This window comes from Wolffia australiana, chromosome 15 (assembly GCF_029677425.1).
Source record: "Wolffia australiana isolate 7733 chromosome 15, ASM2967742v1".
In the NCBI taxonomy this organism is placed as follows: Eukaryota; Viridiplantae; Streptophyta; class Magnoliopsida; order Alismatales; family Araceae; genus Wolffia; species Wolffia australiana.
The window spans coordinates 10035040-10061772 of record NC_135849.1 but is presented as its reverse complement, the minus strand read 5'-3'; the positions used below and the strand labels follow the sequence as shown (position 1 = coordinate 10061772).

General features: G+C 46.3%; 2 protein-coding genes and 1 non-coding gene across 21 annotated transcripts; 2 read left to right on the top strand and 1 right to left on the bottom strand.

Annotated features, from left to right (window-relative positions):
• The first annotated feature begins 138 nt into the window (after nucleotides 1-138).
• Nucleotides 139-210, top strand: TRNAD-GUC (transfer RNA aspartic acid (anticodon GUC)). Its single transcript has one exon. It is a non-coding gene; the product is annotated as a tRNA-Asp (tRNA).
• A 395-nt stretch (nucleotides 211-605) lies between these two features.
• On the top strand, nucleotides 606-3430 carry LOC144713251 (Serine/Threonine-kinase, putative (Protein of unknown function, DUF547)). Of its 18 annotated transcripts, none has more exons than XM_078587804.1 (12): nucleotides 606-1100; nucleotides 1181-1235; nucleotides 1320-1374; nucleotides 1458-1509; nucleotides 1590-1644; nucleotides 1714-1938; nucleotides 1999-2318; nucleotides 2381-2480; nucleotides 2561-2605; nucleotides 2674-2763; nucleotides 2833-2964; nucleotides 3051-3430. In XM_078587804.1, exons 5-12 carry the CDS (start codon nucleotides 1597-1599, stop codon nucleotides 3342-3344), a joined length of 1254 nt encoding a protein of 417 aa, XP_078443930.1. In that variant the 5' UTR covers nucleotides 606-1100; nucleotides 1181-1235; nucleotides 1320-1374; nucleotides 1458-1509; nucleotides 1590-1596; the 3' UTR covers nucleotides 3345-3430. The 18 variants fall into 18 exon arrangements, with proteins under 18 accessions (XP_078443930.1, XP_078443932.1, XP_078443934.1 ...); XM_078587806.1 differs by having other exon boundaries at nucleotides 1455-1509; XM_078587808.1 differs by lacking the exon at nucleotides 1458-1509 and having other exon boundaries at nucleotides 1323-1374.
• Nucleotides 3431-3444: 14 nt separating this feature from the next.
• Nucleotides 3445-25689, bottom strand: ZWI (kinesin-like calmodulin-binding protein (ZWICHEL)). 2 transcript variants are annotated; one of them, XM_078587787.1, is made up of 24 exons: nucleotides 25503-25689; nucleotides 24825-25015; nucleotides 24466-24538; nucleotides 22506-22637; nucleotides 22148-22386; nucleotides 21712-22039; nucleotides 9167-9266; nucleotides 8888-9069; nucleotides 8660-8775; nucleotides 8455-8557; nucleotides 7952-8104; nucleotides 7712-7858; nucleotides 7415-7615; nucleotides 6913-7077; nucleotides 6685-6822; nucleotides 6432-6572; nucleotides 6164-6358; nucleotides 5964-6090; nucleotides 5671-5873; nucleotides 5410-5592; nucleotides 5209-5304; nucleotides 4904-5101; nucleotides 4540-4814; nucleotides 3445-3731 (listed from the first exon to the last, which is right to left on the bottom strand). In XM_078587787.1, exons 2-24 carry the CDS (start codon nucleotides 24938-24940, stop codon nucleotides 3560-3562), a joined length of 3783 nt encoding a protein of 1260 aa, XP_078443913.1. In that variant the 5' UTR covers nucleotides 24941-25015; nucleotides 25503-25689; the 3' UTR covers nucleotides 3445-3559. The 2 variants fall into 2 exon arrangements, with proteins under 2 accessions (XP_078443913.1, XP_078443914.1); XM_078587788.1 differs by having other exon boundaries at nucleotides 25639-25681.
• Between the last annotated feature and the right edge of the window lie 1044 nt (nucleotides 25690-26733).

Genomic DNA, 26733 nt, shown 5'->3' with positions numbered 1-26733 from the left:
AAATAAAAACCTTAAAAATGACATAATTTCAACCCAAATTCTGGTTTATGATTTGAGTACCTCGATTTATGAAGAAAAAATGAACTCATTTAAAAATGAACTTTTATAATTTTTCTTTTTTCCCTATCTTACAACAACGTCGTTGTAGTATAGTGGTGAGTATTCCCGCCTGTCACGCGGGTGACCCGGGTTCGATCCCCGGCAGCGGCGAAACTTTTTTATTTCACTTGCTTTTTCTTTTAGTAATTTCGCCCTTTCACTCGCCTTTCTTTCTGTGAAAATTGAACCGATCTTTCGTTAATTTCACCCGTTCACTCGCCTTTCTTTCTTTACAATTTCACCCACACTTTCATAACTTGTTCTCGATCTTCATAATTTCTCCCACATTCCCACGTCACAAACACAATCAGACAGATTTCTCCAAGAGACGGACAGAGAGAAGCAATTATTCCCCGCTATCTCTTGCACGGAGAGAGCGACATGAAGAAAGAGACAGAGAACAGACAGACAAAACGAGAGATTTCTGCAAGAAAGAAAATATAGCGAAAGAGACAAAGAGAAAGATTAAGCGAGAAGCTCTACTTTCCCATGCGTTCAGGCAAAACACCCAGAGCGATGGCCAAAGATAGCGACGTGGACCCCCTCTCATTCAAAGCCTTCTTCTTGACTTCCGGCGTGGGATTTCACTGCAATCTCGCACAACTCCCACCGACTGTTTTTTAACTTATTCATTACCCGGGTGAGATCTCGGCAGCCACAGCTGAAGCTTAGCCTTTATTCAATTCGCTTCCATTCAAGGCTTGGGAAGCGCTTCTTGTAAGTAATCAGTCAGGCCTGGAGACTGTTTAACTGTCGGCGTCGTGTTCTGAAGGGAACTTAAAGGAAAAGATGCCCTTGTTTCTTTCTCGCAGTCCACCCACCCCCAGATGCCCTTCCCCCGTTGCTTATTCCTCCTGCTCTTGGAAAGAAACGATAACAAGAGCCGTCAGTCTTGTCCTTGGTCTTGGCTGAAGATCCGGGTGTTCTTTTCTTGTTTGTATTCTGCGGTTGGAGTGTCGGAGGATGAGATACTGAGTTCTTCATCTGGGTTTTTCAATCTTGTAAGTTTCTCAAGGGTCGTGTAAGTCTTCTCCTTCATCTTGGCTGATGATCAGGCTGTTCTTTTCCTGTTTGTATTCAGCAGTTGGGTGTCGGAGGATGAGATGCTGAGTTCTTCATCTGGGTTTTTCAATAGTGTAAGTTTCTCAAGGGTCGTGTAAGTCTTCTTCTCCTTCATCTTTGGCTGAAGATCAGGCTGTTCTTTTCCTGTTTGTATTCAGCAGTTGGGTGTCAGAGGATGAGATGCTGAGTTCTTCATCTGGGTTTTTCAAAAGTGTAAGTTTCTCAAGGGTCGTGTAAGTCTTCTCCTTCATCTTGGCGGAAGATCAGGCTGTTCTTTTCCTGTTTGTATTCAGCAGTTGGGTGTCAGAGGATGAGATGCTGAGTTCTTCATCTGGGTTTTTCAAAAGTGTAAGTTTCTCAAGGGTCGTGTAAGTCTTCTCCTTCATCTTGGCGGAAGATCAGGCTGTTCTTTTCCTGTTTGTATTCAGCGGTTGGATGTCAGAGGATGAGATGCTGAGTTCTTCATCTGGGTTTTTCAGTCGAGTAAGTTTTCTGAATTTTCTTGGATTTCTTCGGGGTTTTTTTCTCTGGACTTCGCTTGTTCTTGGGCAGCCGGAGGAGGAGTTGCTGAGGGAAATCGCCGACACCGAGCTTGAAATCTCTCTCTTGGAGCAGCACCTTCTTTCTCTGTACAGGGCCGTCTTCCGCAGCTACGTTACGCCCGCCGGCGGCCAAATCCGCCACCAACGCCACCACTCCGCCTCTCTAGAGCACGCCCACGGCTTGCAGAACCATGAAGACCACCCCAAAGACTTGGAATGCCGACGTCAGCTCCTGGTAAGTGCCACGTGGACTAAACCCATTGGCTCTCCTCCACTGACGTTCACCCTTCTCCAGGCCGCCTCCAAACCCATCTCGCGCCACCTCAGAGCCGCTTATCGGGTCTCGGACTCGCCCGGGAAGCTATCCGAAGACATGATCCGATGCATATCCTCTGTCCATGCCGAGCTGGCCGACGCGTCTTCTTCTACGTCAAGCCCGGTCTTCCTCTGCGATGGCGCTGACTCACAGAGCGTTGACTCTTTTGGGTTGACTCCTCGCCAGGCCCACAGCAGGAAGACCCTCCAAGGGCCTTATGGTTGCATGCTAGAAGTCCCCAAGATCTCCGCCGACGGCGCTAGGTTCGCCTCCGCCGCAGCCAAGCTGAAGAATTACAGGTGGCCCACCCTTCTTTTACCTCGTCGGCTTGCACCGAGAGCTGACCCACGATTCTTCCCAGCGCGTTGGTTCGTCACCTGGAGTTGACTGATCCCCGAGGATTGACCGACGATGAGAAGCTGGCATTCTGGGTCAACGTCCATAACGCATTGGTGATGCATGTAAGTCCTTGTGGTCTTTGCATAGTTTGCCGACATCATCTTCCTTGAGTCAATCTTCAACAATAAGTTCCGGTCTGCAGGCTTTCCTGGCATACGGGCTCGGCCACAGCTCCTCCTTCTCTAGAGTAACTGGCTTCTCCCTCTTAGTATTATCCCTCATTGAATTCTTTCTCAAGGGTTGTCTGCACTCCAGGCGGCTTATGATGTGGGGGGCTTGACGGTCAACGCCCAAGACATCCGTAGCTCGATCCTCAGAAGTCAAGCCCACGGCCGAACACAGCCGGTAAAGCCCAGCTTTCTTCCCACTTCACTGCATTTTCTTCTGAAACTGAGGCCTTTCTCTTCTCTCCAGAGGCTGCGGACCTTGTTCCCTTCAAGATCACAAAAGTCAAACAGAATCAGCGCCAGGCACCCATACTCAGTTGACCAGCCACAGCCGCTTGTGCACTTTGCTCTCTGCGGCGGCGCTTACTCTGACCCTGCTGTGCGTAATTATCAATTATAATTTATAATTCTTTCTCTCACCATTGTTTCCAGCTGCTGGGTAGTTGATCAGATTTCCTTTGGCAGGTTCGCCGGTACACTGCAGGGAACATACGCAGAGAGCTTGAAGTCGCCAGAGACGAGTTTCTTCAGTCCAATGTCTGGTTTGAGAGAGAGAAGACGAGGGTCGTCCTGCCCAAGCTTCTTGTTCATTATGCCGCCGAAGCGGGTCTAAACCAAAAGGTGGTGTTGGAGATGGTGCGGGCAGCGATGGCGGAGAACTGGCAGAAGGCGGCCTTGGGAAGTTGCGCAATCGACTACACACCCTACAAATCAAACTTCAGATATATCATACACCGAGACTTAGTCCAAAGAGTTTAGGGGTAAAGTCTCACTCTTGTGTAGTCGGCCGGGAGACGTGTTGAGCTCTAGCTTGGAAAAAGAGAGAAGTGTCAAGCAAGATATAATGGGACAGCTACTATAAACAACTTCCATCTATGTTAGGGTGGAACATGTACAAGAACAACAGAGAAAACATTGAGTGGCTGATAAGAGGAATAAGAGTTACGAGGAGGAGAAAAAATGTTTTCTACCCATCATCTGTCTCTCACGAACCGTTCATCGGTTATGTCTTCCAGTTCCTCGTCATCGACCTTCTTTCCCGCTTGCTCCTTCCAGTAAGCAACCAGTCTCTTGAGACGAATGATCTCTTTCGATGACACATTCTTACTCGGGTCGTTCACAATGGAGCGCACCCTAGTTGCATACCTGAGATAGAGCAACTCAACAGTTAGAGAGAGAAAGACCTGTAGATTGATAGAGAACGATAGATATACAGGGAGAGAGATTGATAGATAAAAAGAGAGATATAGAGAGATTGGTAGATTAATTGAAATATGAAGAGAGAGAGTGAGATGGATTAATAGATGAAGAGAGAGATAGAATGCTAGACGAAAAGAGAGAGAGCGATACACTTGTAGACTGATAGAGGGAGATAGAGATAGAGAGATCGATTGATACATAAAGGGAGAGACAGATAGATTGATAGATAAAGAGATAGAAATATAGAGAGAGATTGATACGCAAAGAGAAAGCGATAGATTTATAAATAAAGAGAAATAGATTGATAGATAAAGAGATAGAAATATAGAGAGAAATAAAGAGAAAGAGACAGATTGATACATAAAGAGAAATAGATAGATTCATAGACAAAGGGCAATAGATTGATAGATAAAAAGAGAGATAGATTAATTGATAGATAGAGAGAGTGTGTGTGTGTGTGAAATGGATTAATAGATAGATATAGAGAGAGAGAGTGAATGGTTAATAGATGGAGAGAGAGAGAGAGAGATGGAATGATAGATGAAAAGACAAGAGATTGGTAAAAAAAGATGGATAAGAAGAAATAGATAGAAAGAGAGAGATAAAGGGATATATAGAAAGGCAGATGGAGATAGGTAGATAGAGAAGAGAGAGGTGCAGAGGTAAAGAAAGAGAAAGAGAGATATGGATACTGAGGTAGATAGAAAGAGAGAGAAAGAAGGATAGATAGGTAGATAGAGATAGAGGTACTTACGTAAGTGAATTATTGGTTTCCTCCAAGTTGTATTCCGCAGGGGAGACGTTGACGAACATCAAGGTCTTGGCATTGCCACCGAGAGAGTCGCTCATGAGCATGGTCAATTTATGGTTGCGGTAAGGAATATGCTGCTGCGCATCAGAGGAAAGTGCTCCGATGACGTCCCCCAAAGCCGACAGCGACTTGTTAATGCTCTGCGCCTCCTTCAATTGATGCCCCGCAGAGCCCGACTTCTTCACTCTCTCTGATCCCGCAAGATCAACGAAACTCAGCTGCCAATAACGCACATTTCATTCAAATTTATGTTCATGCAAAGGTTGAACTGTGCAAATAAACGTTTTTTTAGAAAAAAATAATTTACCTTTCCTCTGGCAACGGATTGAGTTTGGAGGTTTGTACTCTCGATGATGATCGACAGTATCAAATGGGATCTCGAGCTTTCAATGTTCATCTGTGTCCCAGCCGTATGTCGTTGCTCGGAGCCTCTCAGGATGATGGCTTTCAGCTCCTCGTATTTTGTAATTGAAATTACCGTCACGTTTTCCACGGTGACCATTCCCTGAGATGAAAAATAGAAAAATATCGTGAAACTGTTCAGGTTAACGAATTTCCAGTTTCCAAAAACTGAAAGCTGTAGAAGTCGAGGACTAATTCAAGATACATTACCTTGGAATCCTTTTTAATCTCCAGTTTTGAGCGCTTCGCATTTCTGGGTAACAGGAGGTCAACAAGGGTGTCTTGATAAAGCTCAACCATATAAACCTGCAATGCATCAAAATGGCAGCGGGAATTCCTGTAAAAACTGTGTTTCGCAATATTCTATTGCTCGAGAAAATAACTAAAATTGTGGAATAATGAAAAACTTACCTTAAGAGAAAAAGATAGCTTCTTACTGTCGCGCTTAATTATTCTAAACAGTTCTGTGGTTGCCCTTGGGGTGAGTCCGGGATTATTCTCCGACCCGTAAATTGTGAATGTTTTTCCAGAACCGGTTTGACCATAAGCAAAAATACAAACATTATATCCATCGACAGCAGATTGCACCACATACTGCATTGAAAATGACAAAATAATAATTAAATAAAATGGCTAAAATAACTATCACCAGAAAAATGCTCAGAACAATACCTTTGTATCTTCAAAAACATCGTCCTGGGTTGCATCACAATCGAAGACTCGGTCGTAAAGATGTTGTTTGGCCCTCTCGTCCTTCCAGGCGTGCTCTACTGTAAACTCGTCCGTACCCTTGACAGCCTCTTTCTCGTTTTCGGCCATCTCCTTTTCACTTGGCGGACGTATCCGACAGTAAACCCTGACCTTCCCTTTCATGTCTGAGAAAGTGATTAAACAAGGAACCCCATAAAGTCAAACTCAGGAACAAAACCAATTTTGTTAAAGTATATGGTATTTGATGAAATAACCTTCTATGGTATTGAAATAACGTTTCCTTAGGACTTGTTCTTCCTTATAAAGCGTATCAAGCGCAGTTATTTGCTCTGCTTGCCGCTTCAAAATGGCAGCCGTCTGTTCGTTTTTCCTATCGATGTCCTGTTTACACAGCAATTATTCCTAGAACTCGTCAGCCTCCAATTTTGAAAGGGCAAAATAATTTGTAAGTTACCTCTTTCAATTCTCGAAGTTCCTCCAACTCTTTTAAGTTATTTTCCAAAGCATTAATTTGCTCGTCCCTAAATGAAAGGGTGGATTCAGCAACGGTCAAGTCGCAAATAGCTTTTCTCAGTTTCTCTTCATATTCGAAAAGCTGATTCTTAAGCATTGCCCGCTCTTGTTCGAAATTTCTCTCCAACGACTCGACCTGGTATGATAAATACTCATAAAAGACATGTCCACAATGCGGAAAATAGGAGGTTTTGAGAAAAGAATAAGACCTCTTCTCTATGCTTGCTCTCCGCTCTAAGGAGTTTTTGCTCTAAATGAGTCTTTTCACTGGATAATTGTTTACAACTCTGCCTCAAGGCCTGAATCTCTTCAGCGTAAGACTTCAACTCACTTTGAATGTTCTCAAGTGCCTGAGGCAAAATAACATCGAGCAGACTGTGATTTCCATTTCAACCGATTGTTTTAAGAAAATTCACTGAATATCTCAGGAGAAGAAAAAAAGATTAGAACGAGAGAATAAACCTGAAGATTCGAAGGATTCCGAGAAGCTCCCCGACCGGTAGAAGATTCTCTACCTTGACCGCTAAAAGAGCCACATTTCACCTGGTCGTTTATGAGCACTAATTTTGCTTCCATTTTAGCTTTTTCCATTGTCGCTACCTGATAAAAAGGCTCAACGTTAAGCTACGTTTTTTCCTGGAGACGTGGTGAACAAACTCTCGAAGTCAATGGTTTTATGAAGATGGTTACCTGTAAAGCGGCATGTTTTTCGTCATACAGTTTTTGAAGTCGGTTGCACTCAGCCATTACTTCCCTAGAATTTTTCCCCTCAAGTTGAAGCGAATCCTTCAACGCTTTCAGCTCCTCCAGTAGTTCATTCTCCCTTTTCTCCTTGTCACGCAATTCTTCAAGTAGCTAAGGAAACCCAATAACAAATAAATTAGAAGAAATACTCATCAAAATCCAATAAGGGTATACAAACATTGCCGAAAAACTAAACCAAAATTTGACTTAGGCTTATTAAGCGATTTGAATGTAAGAGGTCATAAAAGTGGGAACTTCATTTATTTATGATACCAACCAAGAATGAGACAAATGAATGAAGTAATCCAAAAAAATAAATATAGACCAACCTCAGAAGCGACAAATTGATTATAATGACAAAAAACACTAAAACTGAGGCCTTTATTTCTGAGGCTCACAAACGGATTAGAACAAGGAGATACTTGAATAAGAAACTTCATTCACTCACTCTATCAGCATTTTTCTGAGCTTCTTCAACTGTCTTGGACAAATCTTGCAATCGCTTTTCATATACATCGGATGTGTTAGGCTTCACGGTGTGAGTAAAATCGGTATGAAACACTCCGTTAACAGTGGCGCGTGCTTTTGAGTATCTCCGAAGCATTACATCGTTAATATGCGTCTGGAGAGAGACACAAATTTCCTCACCCTGTCGAAAGGGGCAAACTACATTAAGAATAACTATAATACTTTGTGACGATCACTGACGATAATATTCATGTCTTCGGAAAAAATCGTACAACACCTGCTTGGTTTCAAACTGAAATATATGGAGGACTCCGGCAACTCTCATCTTAAAAAAAACGGCGGTGTTGCTGCTACCGAACTGCATGATATCTCTAAGCTCTGCAGAATGCATGTATTCCTTGGGAACGGGTCGGAAGAAATGAACCTGAGAGATGCCATAATCAATCCACGACTAAGTTTATAGTTCTTGTTCCGTCACCAAAAGGGAAGCATAAATTTTGAGAACGCTAAGACTCACCCCACGCTTATTGATCCCTAAAAGAATACGACCGGGTAGAAGTCCAATGGGATCATCTATCTTTTTGACGGGGAAAAAAACTGAGTTTCCATAAGGAAGATTTCTCAGGATTCGGAGGAACTGCTGCCTTGCGTCATCCTTTGACAGATTTTCCTGTAAAGCAATAAAAAACCCATGAAAAATATTCTCAAAAGGAGAAAGTCATTCACAAAAATTTATAGAAAAGGCATAGCTAATGAGGTATCTGAAGCATGAAAAAAGTGAAGAAAAATTATAAGCTTATGGCTTAGTTTAATTACGGCGTAAAGGGTGGGAAAACAGCGTTAATCATTGAAGTAGTTTCTTCTGAGACAAAAAAAAATTTAAGAAACTTAGAGGAAACAAGAGTAATGTATATTCCGAGAATATTTAGATCCTAAAGACAGATGACCAAGCGTTAATATCAAACCAGAAATCGCTTGACCTTCATCCACATTGTGTAAATGAACAGACTTCAATCTTACCATCAAACCATACCGCGAAATGATATCACTCTCCCATTCGCATCTTGCACGGGTCATTGCTATTTGCTTTGGTAAGAATCTTTCAATGAGTGAAGACCATTCTCTGGATAATATGAAATACATCAAAAACATTAAAAAATCACGATAACAAGAAAAGAAAAGTCTGATGGAGAAATTTAAACACGACATGCATAACAACACTGACATGCACGCATCGGGATTGCCAACATAGCCAATATCCGATAAAATCTGCAACGCACATAGTTGTGCTGCATCTTCTCTCCCAACAGGATAATTTCCTAGAATGTAGTCATGCTGCAACTGCACACCAGAGGAAGAGATATTAGAGAAAAAGTTAAACGATCGACCCTAAAATGGGGAGACAAGCGTAGCATGTTAGAGAACTGATTAAAGTTCATAATGGAAGCTCCACCTGAACATATGACAGCTGAACAAACATCGGATCTGTTATGGCCTCATCAGATTCCCTAAACAACTTTTTTTTAAATGATAGTTTGCACTGCAAAATTTCTCCTTTACTGCGATCTTTTGAAGCCTTGAACTCTGATAATAGATCGCCTATAAATTTGTTATCGTCCAGACCAATATATTCCTCTGATATCAAAAATAAAAATATATTAATCTTGCGCTCCAGTAGAGCGCATATTTTGATGGTCAGAAAAGCAGAATATTTTGAGTAAGAAAAATGTACCACTACTAATCTCTGATGACTTTGAACTAGTGACGATCTTACGACACTCAAATAAACTGAAACTAGAATAAACTGAAAGCTTGATGATCGCTGCGAGTTCCTGAAATATTAGACAATTTAACATAAGTCGCAGCAGATGGACAAAAATACAGATAAAAGGAACCAGAATTTCAACTCATTAATGGGACGGGGGTTAACAATCAATGAAATCAGATTACTCTTGATGAATTTCTACTCACTAATGAAATCACTAATGCGCTACAACCAAAACAAAGCAGTAACCAATACAATTGAAAATGATACGCCCCAGGCTAATTTATAACAAGACCCAGCACAACCATCCACATCACAAAATTAGGGCATAGAGGAGTAGGGGAGAGCTCATATTTTGGATGAATGGAGTTCGATCCTATCTCTCTCTAATTTTCTCCCTAACTTGGTCTCTTTTCTCCTCTGGAATTTCTCTACGCCTCACTGGTGTCATCCTCTGCTCTTTTATCGTCCTGAACACCTCTTGTATCGGCTATCTCTCTCTATCCTTCCCTTATTAACCGTTGTTGTTTTGGAAGTAGACTCGGCGTTTTATTTCCAAGTATTTCACTATTGTTAGTGATAGATTAGCCCTATTATCCTCTCTCCCTCTTAGGGTACATATACCCTTACATGTACTCTGTTCAAGTAATGTCATTATCTTCTTCTTCTCTTCCCCAACATGGTATCGGAGCTCCAGAGCTCCTTCCCTAGGGTTTGACATCGCCCACCTATAGCCGCCGCGCACGCACAGCAGCCGCAGCCCGCAGCCGCCGCACACGCACAGCAGCCGCAGCCCGCAGCCGCCGCGCACGCACAGCAGCCGCAGCCCGCAGCCGCCGTGCACGCACAGCAGCCGCAGCCCGCAGCCGCCGCGCACGCACAGCAGCCGCAGCCCGCAGCCGCCGTGCACGCACAGCAGCCACAGCCCACAGCCGCCGCGCACGCACAGCAGCCGCAACCCGCAGCCGCCGCGCAAGCACAGCAGCCGCAGCCCGCAGCCGCCGCGCACGCACAGCAGCCGCAGCCCGCAGCCGCCGCGCACGCACAGTAGCCGCAGCCCGCAGCCGCCGCGCACGCACAGCAGCCGCAGCCGCAGCACTGCCGTAGCAGCGCCGTAACAGCACCATGTCGTTCAACGAGACCGACTTCCTGGAGAAGCCACTGTCCTACAAGGTGGCTCATCCGCTTCCGTCGGTCCCGGAGACGACACTCTTACGGGGCCCGAATCTACTCCCGTGGATGCGCTTCGTCGAGACCACCTTGAAGGCGCGCCAGCTCTTCAAGCATTGCACTGAAGACCCCCTTACCGTCGACCACCCACATTATGCAGAGTGGGACGTTGAGGACCAATTCATCCTCGGCTGGATGTATGCGTACACCCTGGCTCCATATTTCCGCGACCGTCTTCCGCATCAGAAAACGGTGAAAGGCTTCTGGGATCAGGTGCGCTCCTTCTGTGGCCGGGAAAGCGACTGGTGGCGTCTTTATTCCCTTGCAAGTCAGGCCAGCAATCTCCGTCAGGGGTCGTTGACGATCTCTGAATATGCACTTGCCCACAAGAAGATGTGGGATGAAGTGGATTACTACCTACCGCCCGACGATCCGACGTCCAAGACGTTCCAGAATGTGCTTCTTCTGCGGATCATGGGCTTCCTCAGCGGCCTGAACCGCGAGTATGATGACGTACGTCGTCGTGCCTTGCACCGCAAGGAAGGTCCTCCTGCCCTCGAGGAGTTGGTGAAGGAGCTTCAAGAAGAGGAAAGCCACTTCCTCCTCCATGGGACTCCCTCCTCCGGCCCCTCCGGCGAGTCGACCGCACTACTTTCTGCCCTCTCTTCAGGCGGCAAGGCACCGTCGATCCTCCCTACGCCCACCTCCGCCGCTCCTCCAGCTGGGACGACGATTTGCTCGTATTGCGGCAAACTGGGCCACGGGAAGAACAAGTGCAAGAAGCGCCTGAATGACTGGCGAAATAAGAAAGAGGCCGCAGAAGGCAAGGCCATGGTGGCCCATTCTGATTCCTCCTCCGCCAGCCCCTCAGCAGTGACCATGGACCAGCTTCAGGCAGATTTGGCCGGCCTCCGTGACCAGATGGCTGCCCTGCAGAATCCGTCCACGGCCTACTTTGGCGGCTTTGGTGCGTCTTCCCCTCCTTCATCTTCAGATGCATGGTACTGTGGCCATACGGCCTTCCACTCACCTGTCGTCTCCGATACGATCTTGGGTCCTTGACTCGGGGGCTACCGAACACATGACCCCGAGCAATGCCCGGTTTGTATCATATGAGCAGCATCGTGGTGGCCGCACTGTCCTCACGGCCGGGGGTGGACGTCTCCGTGTGGCCAGAATCGGGGCAGTCTATGTGGACGGCCTTGGTGTGGTCCACAACGTTCTCCATGTCCCTGACCTGCGGGCCATGCTTATGTCTCCGCAGCGCTTAGTTGATGCTATCTCCTGCTCTTTCCACCTACAACCTGACGGCATATTTCTGTCTGACAAGGTGAGCCGGACTACACCGATTAGGCGGGAGAATGGACTGCTGATGCTGGACGATGGAGGCCGCTCCCAGTGCTTCATGGTGCACCGGACTCTTCTCTCGGTGGCTGAGCAGCGTCGGGGACGCCTTCTGATGGAGCATCAGCGACTTGGACACCCACCTTTCTCCACTTTACAGCGTCTTTTTCCCTTGTTGTGTTCACGCGTGGACCTTAAGACTATGCTTTGTGAACCTTGTCAGTTACCCAAGCACCGCAGATCCTCCTTTGCTTCATCCTCGTCTCACACATCGACCCCGCTGTTCCGAGTCCACAGTGATGTTTGGGGGCCGGCCCCGCAGATCAGTCTGAAAGGGCACCGCTATTTTCTACTCTTTGTGGACGAAGCTACCCGCTATACGTGGGTCTACCTCCTGACTGCGAAGTCGGAGGTTGCACAGAATGTTCGACACTTTTGCGCCATGGTACAGACACAGTTTGGTCGAGGCATCCAGCGTTTCCGTTCCGACAATGCCCGGGACTTCTTCAACGCTGACCTGGCCTCCTTCTTTGCCGACCGGGGCATCCTCCACGAGTCCTCTTGTGTGGCCACGCCCGAGCAGAATGGCATGGCTGAACATTGCTGTTACCTCGACGGCGCGGACATTGCTGTTGGACTCCAAGGCGCCGGGGCGTTATTGGGGAGAGGCAGTTTTGACGATTACTCACCTCATTAACCGTATCCCCACCCCACTCCTGGAGCTCTCCAGCCCCTTGGACCGGATGACTGTGGCATTCCCGAATACTTCTTTGCGGACGGGACTCTTGCCTCGTATCTTCGGCTGCACCACCTACGTCCATGATACTTCTCCCACACCCACGAAGTTTGATGCACGCGCACTCCGGTGTGTGTTTGTGGGTTACTCTTCCCTCCAAAAAGGGTACCGGTGGTATCATCCGCCTTCTCGGCGGTTCTTCATCTCGGCAAACGTCACCTTTGCCGAGCATGAACCCTATTTTGGGGACTACTATACCTCATCACGCCTTCCGCTGGATGAGGCTCCCTCGGCCCCCCCCTTGGGACCAAGTCCAATCGTGGAGTCCACTCCCACTCCACCCTCCTCACTTCCGGATCTTTCTCCCCTTAATTCCTCTTCCTCACTTCCTCCTGTGGGGTCCCTGGACGTGTCCTCTACCTCTTCTTCGTTACCTGCCCTTCCCCCTTCGGCAGCTCTCCCTCTCCCATTGGTCTCCGTTCCTCCTTCCGGCCCCCCATCCTTGTCAAACCCCGGTGCGTCACCCTCCTCCTCTCTCGGTGACCAACCCTCGTCACCCCCCCCTCCCGGCCCTCGCCCTCCGGTGAGTCTCCTCCGACTCCCGGTGTGTCGTCTACTGCTCCTCCCGGGGAGTCCCCCATTGCTTCCGCTCCTTCTCCTGTCGATGGTGACGATCAATTGGGGTGGCCTATTGCTCTACGGAAAGGGGTCCGTCAGTGCACTAAGGCCCCCCTCTACCCTCTCTCTCATTACCTCTCCTTTGACCGGTTGAGTCCTCCCTACCGGTTGTTCCTCACCCGCATCGAGTCGGATCCCGTTCCTCAACGCTTAGTCGATGCTATTGCTTCTCCCCATTGGAAAGCGGCGATGGACGAGGAGATGCAGTCTCTCCTCAAGAACCACACGTGGGACGTCGTTCCACTACCTCCGGGCAAGAGGGTAGTGGACTGCAAGTGGATTCATGCCAAGAAGCATCATGCGGACGGTACTCTCGAATGCCTCAAGTCTCGGCTTGTGGCTCGGGGGTTCACTCAGTCCTATGGCGTGGACTACTTCAAGACGTTCTCTCCCGTGGCCAAGATGGAGACTGTCCGGCTTCTTCTGGCGCTTGCAGCGCACTTCCACTGGGCCATCCGCCAGTTCGACGTCAAGAACGCATTCTTGCACGGCGACTTGACGGAGGAGGTGTACATGCAGCAACCCCCGGGGTACTCACTCGGCCCCCCCGGTCACGTGTGCCGACTGCGGAAGTCCCTCTATGGACTCAAGAAGTCCCCGCGCATGTGGTTTGGGAGGTTCTCCTCTGTTCTGAAGACCGAAGGGTACACTCAGAGCAATGGAGATGCCTCCTTTGACCGGTGTCTCCATTCTTGCCATGTACGTCGACGACATCCTTATCACGGGATCTGATGCTGCCGAAGCTGTCCGCCTCAGCACTGCCTTGGCTAAGGAGTTTGAGATCAAGGCCCTAGGCCTTCTTCGCTACTTCCTTGGTCTTGAGGTAGCCTACTCCCCCCGTGGGATCTTCGTCTCGCAGTAGAAATAAGCCGTCGACTTACTGGCACTGACAGGGATGACCGATTGTGCGCCAGTGAGCACTCCCATTGATCCCAACGTGAAGTTGGGCAAAGGGGAGGATTCGCCGCTGACGAATTCCCACCGGTATCAGCAGCTGGTGGGGAAGCTCCTCTACTTGACGCACACTCGGCCCGACATCGCCTTCGCCGTCAACCTGCTCAGTCAGTTTATGCACTCCCCACGGGAGATTCACCATCAGGCCACCCACCGGGTCCTTGCGTACCTGAAGGGCTGCCCCGGAAAGGGCCTGCTCTTCCCTCGCAGCACTGACCAGACAGTGAAAGTCTACACTGATGCTGACTTTGCCGGCTCCGTTGTGGATCATCGGTCTACCACGGGCTACTGCACGTTTGTTTTTGGCAGTCTCGTCAGCTGGAAAAGTAGCAAGCAGGACAAAGTCTCCCGCTCTAGCGCAGAAGACGAGTACCGCGCACTCGCCGATGGGGCCTCTGAGGGCCAGTGGATCTACGGCATCCTTCACGATCTTCGCGTGGAGTATGCTGGCCCGATTCACTTCTTCTGCGACAACAAGTCGACGATCGTGTTGGCCAAGAACCCTGGACAACAGGGCCGCATCAAGCACATGGAGCACAACCGCTACTTCTTCAAGGAGCGAGTTGACGAAGGGATCTTTGACCTGGACTTTGTTGCATCTGCCGACCAGGCAGCAGACGTCCTTACCAAGGGACTCTCCCGCCCTCTTCTTCAACGTGCCGTCTCCAAGCTCGGTATGGAAGATATCCATACTTCGCTTGCGGGGGGGTGTTAGTGATAGATTAGCCCTATTATCCTCTCTCCCTCTTAGGGTACATATACCCTTACATGTACTCTGTTCAAGTAATGTCATTATCTTCTTCTTCTCTTCCCCAACAACTATTCATGCTATTTGGTAGGAGGGAAGTAATCAGAAAGCCTTTCAAAGCACGCGGTATAGGTTTGGTGGTCACAACACAGATTTGGAGGAGAAAAAATATAAGCACAGGAAGAACGGATAACGCAAATTATTCAGCTGCTAAATAATGAGTGGAAGAGTAAAAAGATGGTGGATTTCATAGAAGGGGGAGCACTAAATGATATAAACCTTGCAAGTCTTAGGAGTAAAAAACCAAGTCCACTTCGAAAATATCCAAGGCTCACAAGGAAGAACGAGGCAGAGCAATAAGTGAGTGAAAAGGAGTTCAGAATGATGCCAGTAGGAAGAAGAACACAAGCGAGTGGGGGGGGGGGGGGAGAGAGACACAGGAGAGAAGGAGAACAGCAAGGTGAGATAACTAGATACTGAGAAAGGTAGGATCTAACTTCCATTCAGTCCAAAGACGAGTCATTCCCTAGTCCTCAGTGCCCTTATTCCACAGATACAATGATACATTCGTCTCAAGAACGTATCGCCGATGCGCCCTCAAGAGACCGCTCTAAATCAAGTCACACGTGCAACTTGACTATAAATAAAGCTCGGTTCAGCAGGAAGACCAAGGAGTTGTTATTCCACTGTTGGCAGCTGACAGCTGAGGCTGGTGCGCGAGAGCCTACCGCGACCAGAAATTGAAGAGAGTGAGCTGATCCACCTCTACATTCAGATCTTATTTCACCGTATCATTCTTTTCCCAACTCTTAGAGTTCTTCCTCTTGAATTCAATCTCTCCTTTGGGGAATTCGAACGCTATTATCAACAGTGTTAGATCATGCAGTACTAACTTATGGGCCAGAGGCCATGTATATGTAATAGAATAACCCTAGGGGATAATGGAAAACCTAACTGAGAGCAGCTGACTGAGAGGGCCCAATAGAGGCCCAATAAGAGCCCACTAAGGGCCCATTAAGGGCCCAATAGTGGGGAGCCCATTAGGGCTAAATATTAGGTCCAATAAGGACCTAATATTTACTGGGCCTGATTAACATCAGGCCCAGTCTCCAACGGTCAGGAAACTGACCGTTGGACATCCAGCTGCGAAAAACAGCTGGATGTAACCTTTCCAACGGACATATTTTTCAAAAATATGACCGTTGGAAAGGCTGTTCTCTCTCTTGTTTAAAGTGTATAAAAGGGGGCACTGGTGAAGTAAATAGATGATCCATTTTTCTGCCCAATCTTCTGTGCATCTTTCTCTCTATCTCTCTCCTCTCCCATCCTCTCTCTCATTACTTACATGGTATCAGAGCAAGGCCCGACCTAAGCCTTGAAGCCCTGTTGCAGCCCTGTTGCAGATCTGTTGAAACCACCAATTGAAGATTGTTTGAAGTCCTGCTGCAGCCCTGTTGCAGCCCTATTGAAGCCTCTGATTGAAGTTGCTTGGAGCCTTGATTGAAGCCCTGTTTGAAGACCTTTTTGAAGACCTGCTGAAGCCTAAGTTCTGAGACTATCTCAGCAAGGTATTGCAGCAAGATATTCCCTAAACACTATAGGAAAATCCAGAACCCGAATGGCCGCAAAGGCTGAAAGGGAGACAGAGGAATTGGCTTCCCTAGCTACCTCCACTCCCGTGGCTGCCCCGACCGTTGCTGCTCGAGCAGTCTCCTCTACTCCAGCCCCTGCTTTGGCTCCAGTTTCAGCACCAACCATGCCATTCACTGCACCAGTCCAGGGTAGGCCTGTCCTACCCGACCTGGATATGAAGTACAACGGCCTCAACGGCCAAAAGTGGATCACCATGACTCAGAGGGCTCTCAAAGCAGCATACCTTGGGAGACATCTGACAGAGGAAGCCCCGTCAGAAGACGGAGCCGGGGTGGAAATATGGGAGTCTGAAGAAGCGCTCATCATGAATTGGATGTTGAAGAACATGGAAGACGAACAGAAGGACGATTATCTTCTGGTCGACTGTGTCCGCGACCTCTGGTTAGAGGTTAACAAATCGTGTGCAGAAATGCACAGCGATTTCCGGGTCTACGACCTCCGCGAGCAAGAGCGGACGCTGAGGCAAGGAAATCTGACGATCTCCACCTACTCCGCCAGGCTGAAGGCGATCTGGCGGGAATTAGACCTCCTCTGGCCCACAGGTGATAAGAATTCTCCCTCCTACATTCGCGAAGTTAAATTTAGAACTTTGCAATTCTTGATGGGACTCAATCCCGAGTACGAGACCCTCCGAAGTCAGCTGCTGCACCGGGAAAGATTTCCCACGTTAGCAGAGGCGATCTCAGAGCTCCAAGGCGCAGAGAGCAGGAAGAAGCTGGGTAGCAAGGGAGGAGAAGCCTCCAAACCCACCGCAGCAGCCCACTTAGCAAAAAAGGAGCCTCAGCCCCCGGCACCACCTCAGCCCACGGCATTCCCCCAACAACCCAAGGCCCCTCCAAAGGAAGGTAATACCTCAGAACTCATCTGTGGGTATTGCAGAAAGCCCGGGCACATCAAACGGGACTGCCGAAGACTGGCATGGAAGGAGCAGATCAAAAAGGGGACCTGGAATCCAGGTCAGCATAAGAAGGCCTACGTTGCCAGCGAAGGAGATCAACCACTTTCCACCGAGAAGGAAGAAACCGGGAGCGATATCCAGAAGATCATACAAGCCGAAATGAACAAGATTCTGCAGAAGATCAGCTCGACGTCCCTCGCACAGTCAGGTAAAAGTCTTGCATTTACCACCTTTAAGAATACTCAGCCAATCTTAGCTTCATGGGTATTAGATTCTGGGGCGACAGATCATATGTCACCCCACAGATCACTGTTTCAAACTTACGAGCTTGAAACAAAGAATCTCAAAGTTTTTACTGCCAATGGTGGGGTTTTAAAAGTAGAAGGCAGAGGAACCGTCCTAATTAAAGGAAAAACCTTAAAGGGGGTACTCCACGTACCTGAGTTAAAGGCCAACCTCCTGTCTTTAATTCAGCTAGTGGATAGTACCGGGTGGCGTTTCTCCTTAGATTCTGACTGCTGTTTTCTCTGTGTAAAGGACACCGGGCAGAAGATTCCATCTGTTAGCAGGAGAGGCGGACTTCTCGTGCTAGATGAACTAAGGAAAGAAGAGGGGCAGACGGTGGTCTATGCTGCCCAGAGTAAAGAGCGGGTCACCCTTCTCCATAGGAGACTAGGACACCCCTCATTTCATATTTTGAAACAGTTGCATCCCCAATTATTTAAGGGAATTATTTTTGAACACTTAATTTGTGAAAGTTGTCAGTTTGCCAAACATAAGAGGTCCCCATACCTCAGTACGAATCACAGGGCCTCCTCGACCTTCGAATGTATTCATAGTGATGTATGGGGCCCCTGTTCCATATCTGGATTATCACACCAGAGATGGTTCATCCTATTTGTAGATGGCTTCACTAGGTATACATGGGTATATCTATTGAAATCAAAGGCAGAAGTTCCATCTATCATCTTGCTGTTTTCTGAAATGATTCAAAATCAGTTTGGGAGAAGAATTAAGTGCCTGAGGTCCGATAATGCCAAGGAATACTTCTGCGGAGAAGTAAACACTTACATGGCAGAAAAGGGAATAGTTCATCAGTCCTCGTGTGTCAATACCCCTCAACAGAATGGGCTTGCTGAGAGGAAGATTGGCCACATTATGACGTCTGCCAGGGCACTCTTATTTCAAGGAAATTGCCCCAAACACTATTGGACAGAGGCAGTGGCAACAGCCACACACCTCATCAATAGGACAGCGTCAAAGACACTGGGCCTCAAGGCCCCAATTGATCTCTTATCCTCTGAATTTCCTAATGTAACATTGAGAACTAACCTCCCAGCCAAGGTGTTTGGCTGTAGTGCATATGTTCATGTCCACAGTGCAGGAAAATTGGATCACAGGGCGGTGAAGTGCGTATTTTTGGGCTATTCCACCACGCAGAAAGGATATAAGTGCTACCATCCGGAATCAAGAAAGGTATACATTACTGCAGATGTAAAATTCGACGAGATCCGAATGTTTCATGGTATGGAAGATCGATCAGGGGCCTACCTAGAATCTGATGAAAGGAACGTCGACGGTGAAGTGCTCAGCAGACCTTCTGAATCGGAGGACGGTGAACAGGAATCAGAGGATACTACAGTGCCAGACCAAACCGAGGAGGAGGAGCCCCACACGTCCGCGGATGCCCCGAGAGAAGAATTGCTACCAGCAAAAGAAGCAAACCAGAGCAACAGTGGATGGTCGATCGCTGTCAGTAAAGGGACCCCGAAGTGTACAGAGACTAAACGGTATCCAGTAAGCAACTATATCTCCTATGACAGAATTTCCTCGGAATACAATCAGATTGTTCAGGCATTGATGGCTGTATCCATCCCTAAGAACGTCAGAGAAGCTCTGACATTCCCTGAATGGAAGAAAGCAATGGACGAGGAGATGGAAGCACTCGAGAAGAATGGTACCTGGGAGATAGGACCTCTCCCTGACGGAAAAAAGGTCGTCGGAAGCAGATGGGTCTTCACAGTCAAATACAATTCAGATGGGACAATTGCAAGGTATAAAGCAAGACTGGTAGCCCAAGGGTATACGCAGTCATACGGGATTGACTACAATGAAACCTTTGCACCTGTGGCGAAATTGAACACCGTCAGAATCCTGATTGCGCTGGCGGCGATGTTACGATGGAAATTACATCAATATGATGTGAAGAACGCCTTTCTACATGGAGAGCTCGAAGAAGAGGTATATATGGCTCAACCTCCTGGGTATCATGTGAGTGGAAATCCCAGAGATGTGTGTCATCTCAGAAAGTCCTTATATGGACTTAAGCAGTCTCCTAGAGCCTGGTTCGGCAAGTTTTCCAGAGCCATGCTAGCAGCTGGGTACTCTCAGAGTGAGGGGGATCACACTCTATTCATAAAACACGGTAAGGAAGGTAAGATTTCAGTATTGATAGTCTACGTAGACGACATTATAATAACGGGAAATGACGATGGTGAAATTCAGAACTTGGAAAAATACCTCTCATCATTGTTTGATATTAAATCTCTTGGACCCCTGACCTATTTTCTAGGTATTGAAGTGGCCTACTCGGGATCGGGGATTGTGCTTTCTCAGCACAAGTACATTCTGGATCTGTTAAAGGAAACTGGGAAATTGGAGTGCAGGCCAGCTGCGATCCCAGTAGACATTAACGTCAAATTAAAGGCACAGCAACATGAGAAGGACGCACCGGTGGACAAGACCTCATTTCAGAAGCTCGTAGGAAAGCTACTCTACCTCAACCATACAAGGCCAGACGTAGCATTTGCAGTGAATTCTCTGAGTCAGTTCATGAACAATCCTCGAGAATCTCATCAGAGCGCAGCTGACCGAATTCTGGCATACTTGAAGGGTTCCATTGGACAGGGACTGTTCTTTAGAACAGGAGGTGAGCCTAGGATCACCCTCTATACTGACTCTGATTATGCAGGTTCATTTGAGGACAGCCGCTCTACATCGGGATATTGCAGCTTCCTCGGCGAAAACCTCATCACCTGGCGCAGTAAGAAGCAGAAGGAAGTCTCCCTTTCGAGTGCTGAAGCTGAACTCCGAGCCTTGAAGAAGGGAGTTTGCAAAGGAATGTGGCTCCAAGGCATCTTGAAGGACCTACACCTATATAACGACAAAGGTATGATCCTACATTCAGACAGCAAATCGGCCATCGCAATGGCCAAGAACCCAGTTCAACATGAACGTACGAAGCACGCGCGTGTGGCACGACACTACATCAAACAAAATATCGACGAGGGCTACATCATCCCACAATACGTCCCTACTTCGGATCAGACGGCGGACATCTTCACGAAGGCATCCCAGGCCCACAATTCCAGACGTTGGTGTCCAAGTTGGGCATGATCAACATCTATACCCAACTTGCGGGGGGGTGTTAGATCATGCAGTACTAACTTATGGGCCAGAGGCCATGTATATGTAATAGAATAACCCTAGGGGATAATGGAAAACCTAACTGAGAGCAGCTGACTGAGAGGGCCCAATAGAGGCCCAATAAGAGCCCACTAAGGGCCCATTAAGGGCCCAATAGTGGGGAGCCCATTAGGGCTAAATATTAGGTCCAATAAGGACCTAATATTTACTGGGCCTGATTAACATCAGGCCCAGTCTCCAACGGTCAGGAAACTGACCGTTGGACATCCAGCTGCGAAAAACAGCTGGATGTAACCTTTCCAACGGACATATTTTTCAAAAATATGACCGTTGGAAAGGCTGTTCTCTCTCTTGTTTAAAGTGTATAAAAGGGGGCACTGGTGAAGTAAATAGATGATCCATTTTTCTGCCCAATCTTCTGTGCATCTTTCTCTCTATCTCTCTCCTCTCCCATCCTCTCTCTCATTACTTACAAACAGTGATGCTTGCAACTTGAATTTTTCATTGAATATTTGATCTACGATACCTGAACGGTATCAGACGATAAGCGGGCTGGATCTACTCAGATATGGGTCAATTCCCTATCAAAAAATAAACGCTAAAAGATTTCATGAGATGTCCAAGTCTAGATTACCATACCTCGTCAAAATAAATAGCAAGAAACATTCAAGTCAAGAGCGACTACCCACAAACTTTGGGTACACAATAATGGAGCAACAACATTTCGAAAGTCAAGGCAAATAAACTTCGAATAGTTATTGAAACATTGGAATGAGACATGAATCTCTTCATGTGATCGCATGCATGGCCAATAAAGGAGACAAATTAACTACAACTCTCACATTTGGAAAAATTACAGCGACCAATGAAAGACAAACAGGAACAGAGCCATAAAAGATTCATACCTCTACAGCATCAGCAACTGTGGTCGTCATGTCATACTTAATTTCCTCAAAGGTCTCGTCCAAGAAAAAAACGATGGTTGTAAGTTTTTTCCCTGTCAAAAGACCTTCAATTTCCTCGCGCCCAGGAACTGTAAGCCTAGGGCCAGCCTTCATAGAACGCTTCAGTGCATTTAGCGTGTTCAGTGCGAGGACACGAATATCAGGATCTGTGCTTCCTCCATGAGCAACATTATGAATATATTCTGACAAATACGCCCCAATCTCCTTGGTGGGAGGCATTGACGAAGCACAGAGGTACATAAGTTCCCATGCCTTTGCTAAGCAGATCCTACAGGAGAGGGGAATAAACAAAAAAGTAGCATAATGGTAAAACAGACCCGTCGGGGATTAGGATAAATAAAATGTAATAAATTACTTAGGGATTAGGAGAACAGACCCATCGGGGTTATTCCTTGTTTGCTTAGAAATCTGAATAAAGAGCTCATCTCGAAGTTCTGGACGTTTCAAAGAATCTTTATAAATTTTTCCAACGAGTTCAACTCGATCTTCAATGCTCAAAAGAGTTATTTTATCAGAAGGATCAATCCCCATGTACTTCAAAATACTTTGAAACAGCTTAACGGAACGGCTAACAAGATCACCACTAATCTTGAGCAAAGATGTTGGGATAGGATCCTGCATGAATGAAAGCGGCAGAACATCACTTGAGCACCACTTCTCAAGAAAAATTACCTTAAGGTAAAAAGCTCCACTGGAAGGAAAGGAAAAATGAAGAACTTCTTACGAAAAGATACCTTTTGGAAATACATCATATCCTCAAAAGTAAACTTTTCCTTGGCATGCACACCAGAAGATCTTTTAGAGAAAAATCCTCGCTTCCCAGCAGACAGAATTTGCTTTTGCATCAACCTAAGAAAAAAATCCACCTGAAGTGAAGGAAAAATATGATTAAAAAAACGTTTCTCAAGGGCATTGATTCCACAGTTAAAAATCAGACGAATAATTGTAAGTTGCACAGTTGGAATAAAAGTTGTCTCATAATGACACTGTGTATCAGATTCAAATGAAACACAACAAGACTCATGGAAACAATAAAAAACTTAGATTTCTCATAAAAATGAGATGCATTTGAATGATCATTTTTTACGCACATAAAATATGTAATAACTTCATGGTATTGTATTTCAGTTCTATGAAAATGAAAACTTATACCTAGTTCTAAATGACATATAAAATGAAAACTACTCCAGAAGAGAATGTTCATGGACACATCGGCAGAGTATGCTATGTGCACAAGGGGCAAGGACTGATCTTGCCTTTTTACTTGGGTGTATGGGCCTCGCAGAAGATTGTAAGGGTGGATGTTTCCTCCTCCCGATGATATGGGCAATATGGCTGCACAGTAATGAGGTTGGGTTTAAGTGGAGGGCTGCCTTAATATGTTTCATAACGTGGAGAGTTTCGTTTCATACTGGTTTAGGAGTGAAGGATCGGGGGCCATGATAATCAATTGTGTATTTACGATTAATATATATATATATATATATATATTTATATATATATATATTTGTGATATATATTAATAGCCTCAGGTTGATGACCGATATTGGGTGATCTTCCTTAATCTATTCAAAAAATGAAAAGCTTAGATATCAACCTGTCACCCAAAGTGTTTTTTGTTCCTCTGTTTACATATCCTATGTTGTCCATTGGTTCAAGTGCCCTGATGAGGCTCATGACTAAAGGTCTTCTTAGAGGGCCCAGTAAGGAGCACTCAATGAGAGTGACACACATCGCAACCATACATAACAATTCAGGGAAGCCCTTTGAGCTTAGTGAAAAAATAAGGTCGTTATTCTGTCCATCCCGTTAAGTGCCGGTTTTTAGATGGCGGCTTCTTATTAGGAGACGAATTATGACACGCGTCCACCAAAAGCGCATGATCACAGACACATTGGCACTGTCGCCCATGTGTGCCCAAGCAAAGGAAGACCGCTCTCACCTATTTTTATAGTGTTCCTTTGAACAGCCAATTGGGAGATCGTAGAAGTGCATCGGGGTGGATGCGACGTCCGACAAGGCATCATGGAGTTCACCCATGGGGGCGCATGCAAAGGAAGGCTCCTCGCAGTGCTTTGGGCATTATGGCTGCAACCCAATGAGATGGTATTTAACAGGAAGGATGTGTCGTTGGACTCAGTACTTCATGATGTGGATAAGTGTATATCTTATTGGTTTAGTAGGAGGTGAAGGACATAAAAGAGACCAGGATGATTGGCCATGTATAGATATTATTAATCTTCGGGTTAATCACCAATTTTGGGTGATCTTCCCTCTTTTTCTTCAAAAAAAACGCTTGTTCTCCCGGCAACGTGGCCAGCTACCCATCATGCCAGGTGGACGACTGCAGAGCCGACCTCTCCAACGCCAAGGACTACCACAGGCAGCACAAGGTCTGCGAGGTTCACAGCAAGACGACCAAGGCGATGGTGGGCAAACATGCTCGGCAAGATGAAATTTTAGTGTTCCCTTACAATTCTCCACGCTAATCTCCAGTCAGTATCATAATCAAATAAAAGATCAACGTAGTTTTTCTCGGAAACAGTTTTAACAAAAGAAGTCTATCAATTCCCCCTAGGAAAAAAAATCAATGCCAATGTGATGTCGGGCCATAATAGATAGTGAAATATTGATAAGAGATTCTATCACTTTGACGATGACTGGATAGTGGGAAAAAGGAATTCGGGATTTCACCTGGAATCGATCAAATAGTGGAGTCACACCAGCCAGATCTGGTGGGATAGTTACAGGGAGAGACATTGGAGTCCTGAAGAGAAAGAAAGTAAGATACTAATTTCAGAACCCAATGGCAAATGCACAATGAATGATTCTCCAGAAAACGTCAAGAAACAACGGAGCATTAATAATTTGAGAGATAACGGTTCACAGAAATTCGTCAAAAAAAAAACTTAGAAAAGCGAGCATCAGAATTTGATAATAAATCAGGCAAGTACGACTAGAACCGCATAGGTGGGGAGAAGAATGTCGAAGTCAGATTGCATATTAGACAAACAATAGAGGAGAAGGGTCGGAATAAATAAGCAGAGACTTACATTGGGGAATTGTCGCTTCTGTCAAAGTCACTACCATCTCCATTCGAAATGATTGTAGACGCATGCAACGAGGCGCCGTTGCCATTGTTACTAGAACCTAGAGAAAACCGACTCATGTTGATGGATTCTTATCGAAAGGCGCAATTTCAGAAGTCATTGCAGTTCCATGAGGTCGCCCTCTCCTTTCATTCCTGCAAATTTGAATCACTCCTCATCTACGAGAAATTTTCCAACAAAATTCATGATAGTTGAAGCAAAAGTAAAGATCAACGATCTTCCTGCGTTGCCCAACGATGCCCGCCACACAACACGCGGGAGGCAGCAGAGAAGTATCGAACTTTACCCTCGAATGAGTCGGGTATACGCAAGGAAACCCCCAAAAAATAATTGTTACTTGCATGTAACTAGGCCAAGAACAAAATCAGCGATAAAATCGAAAATGCAGCGGACACTAACATCAAAAATGCCCAACTGGCCCAATCGTGCAGTATTAACAGCAGACATTGTAGTGAATACCGCCCAAAAGTACACTAAAAAGAACGCAAATCGAATGCAACCCAGCTTTCCTCCCCAAACGAACCCCAAACCTAAACTAAAACTAAAACTGGGAAAAGCAGGCCGAAAACGACAACATCTTAAGAAGAAAACGGATCTGAGAAGCAAACGGGAAGTACATACTCGACGAGCGAAGCAAAACTGAAAGCTGCTACTCCAGTGAATCGAGGCAAGCTTCCTTCGACAAACGACCAAGATCTACCTTCGAGCAAAACTACAGTGAACAAGGATGACAGCGAGAGCGAGCAGAGGAACTCACGAGAGACCAAAACTGGAGCCTCTCGCAAGCGCCAGAACTGAAAGGACGGGAAGACGAGCTGTTTTCTTCTTCAAGAAAAAAAAATAGTAAATGTATTTATATTTATGTTTATTTTCCGGATCATAGAAAAATTTTAAAAAATATATATTCCAGCATTGGGCTAAAGCCCAATAAGCTACAGTTTGGGCCCATAAGAAATGGGCTAGGCCCGGTAGCTGCCATTCCGTTCGCACGTGGCAATCTGCCGCAGTTATTATTCCCTGCCCCAACCGGAATTTGGTATTTAATAGTTGTCCTGTTCACCGAAATAAATTGCTTTAATGCCCCATCGTCTGCTCTCACAGGAGGCGCAGCGTGGCGCGCGTGAACAGTTAATGAATTCGTTATAATCGGCTTGCGGCGGCGCCATGAGTTGTAATACGAATGACGGATGACGGATAGGGACGGGACGGACCTGAGTACGGATGACGGAATAGGCGAAATAGAAAGAAAAAGATCCATGACAAAGAGGGAGAGATACAGCGACTGATAGCAAGGCATGTCTCAAACAATAGTGATAAATAGTGGTATTCCACTATTGTCTCAAACAATTGCCAACAAATCTAGTTCACCTCTAGATTCTGTGTAAAATAAAAGAAAGAGAATAACTCTGATCACGCCTGTATGGAGGCACTGCCGATTGTATGCCAACAAAGTCTAGAAAAAATGCTGCCACGGCTTTGTGCCATTTTGGGCTTGCATATGCAAAGGGAAATATGGACATCAAGGAACATATGCTTAGCCATAGTTCGTTTGTATTATCACAGTTGACCTCTGGCATGACACACATAAAAATTGCTTTACTTTCCTGGTCGTGGTATTTGTCGTGATGCCAAGACTTTATGGATAGGACATAAAGACATGTGATAAGGTTCCATGATTAACTATGATGCTTTAAAATCACTATATTTTGTTTGGAATGTAAGGTAAAGAAATTTAGTACTCAAGTAAGGCAGTTATTGAGGATGATAGAATGAGGCAATGATAGAACTTTAGGAATTGGACATTAGGCAAGACTCAACATAGGCTTGCCAAAGGCACCCGTTATTGAGTATT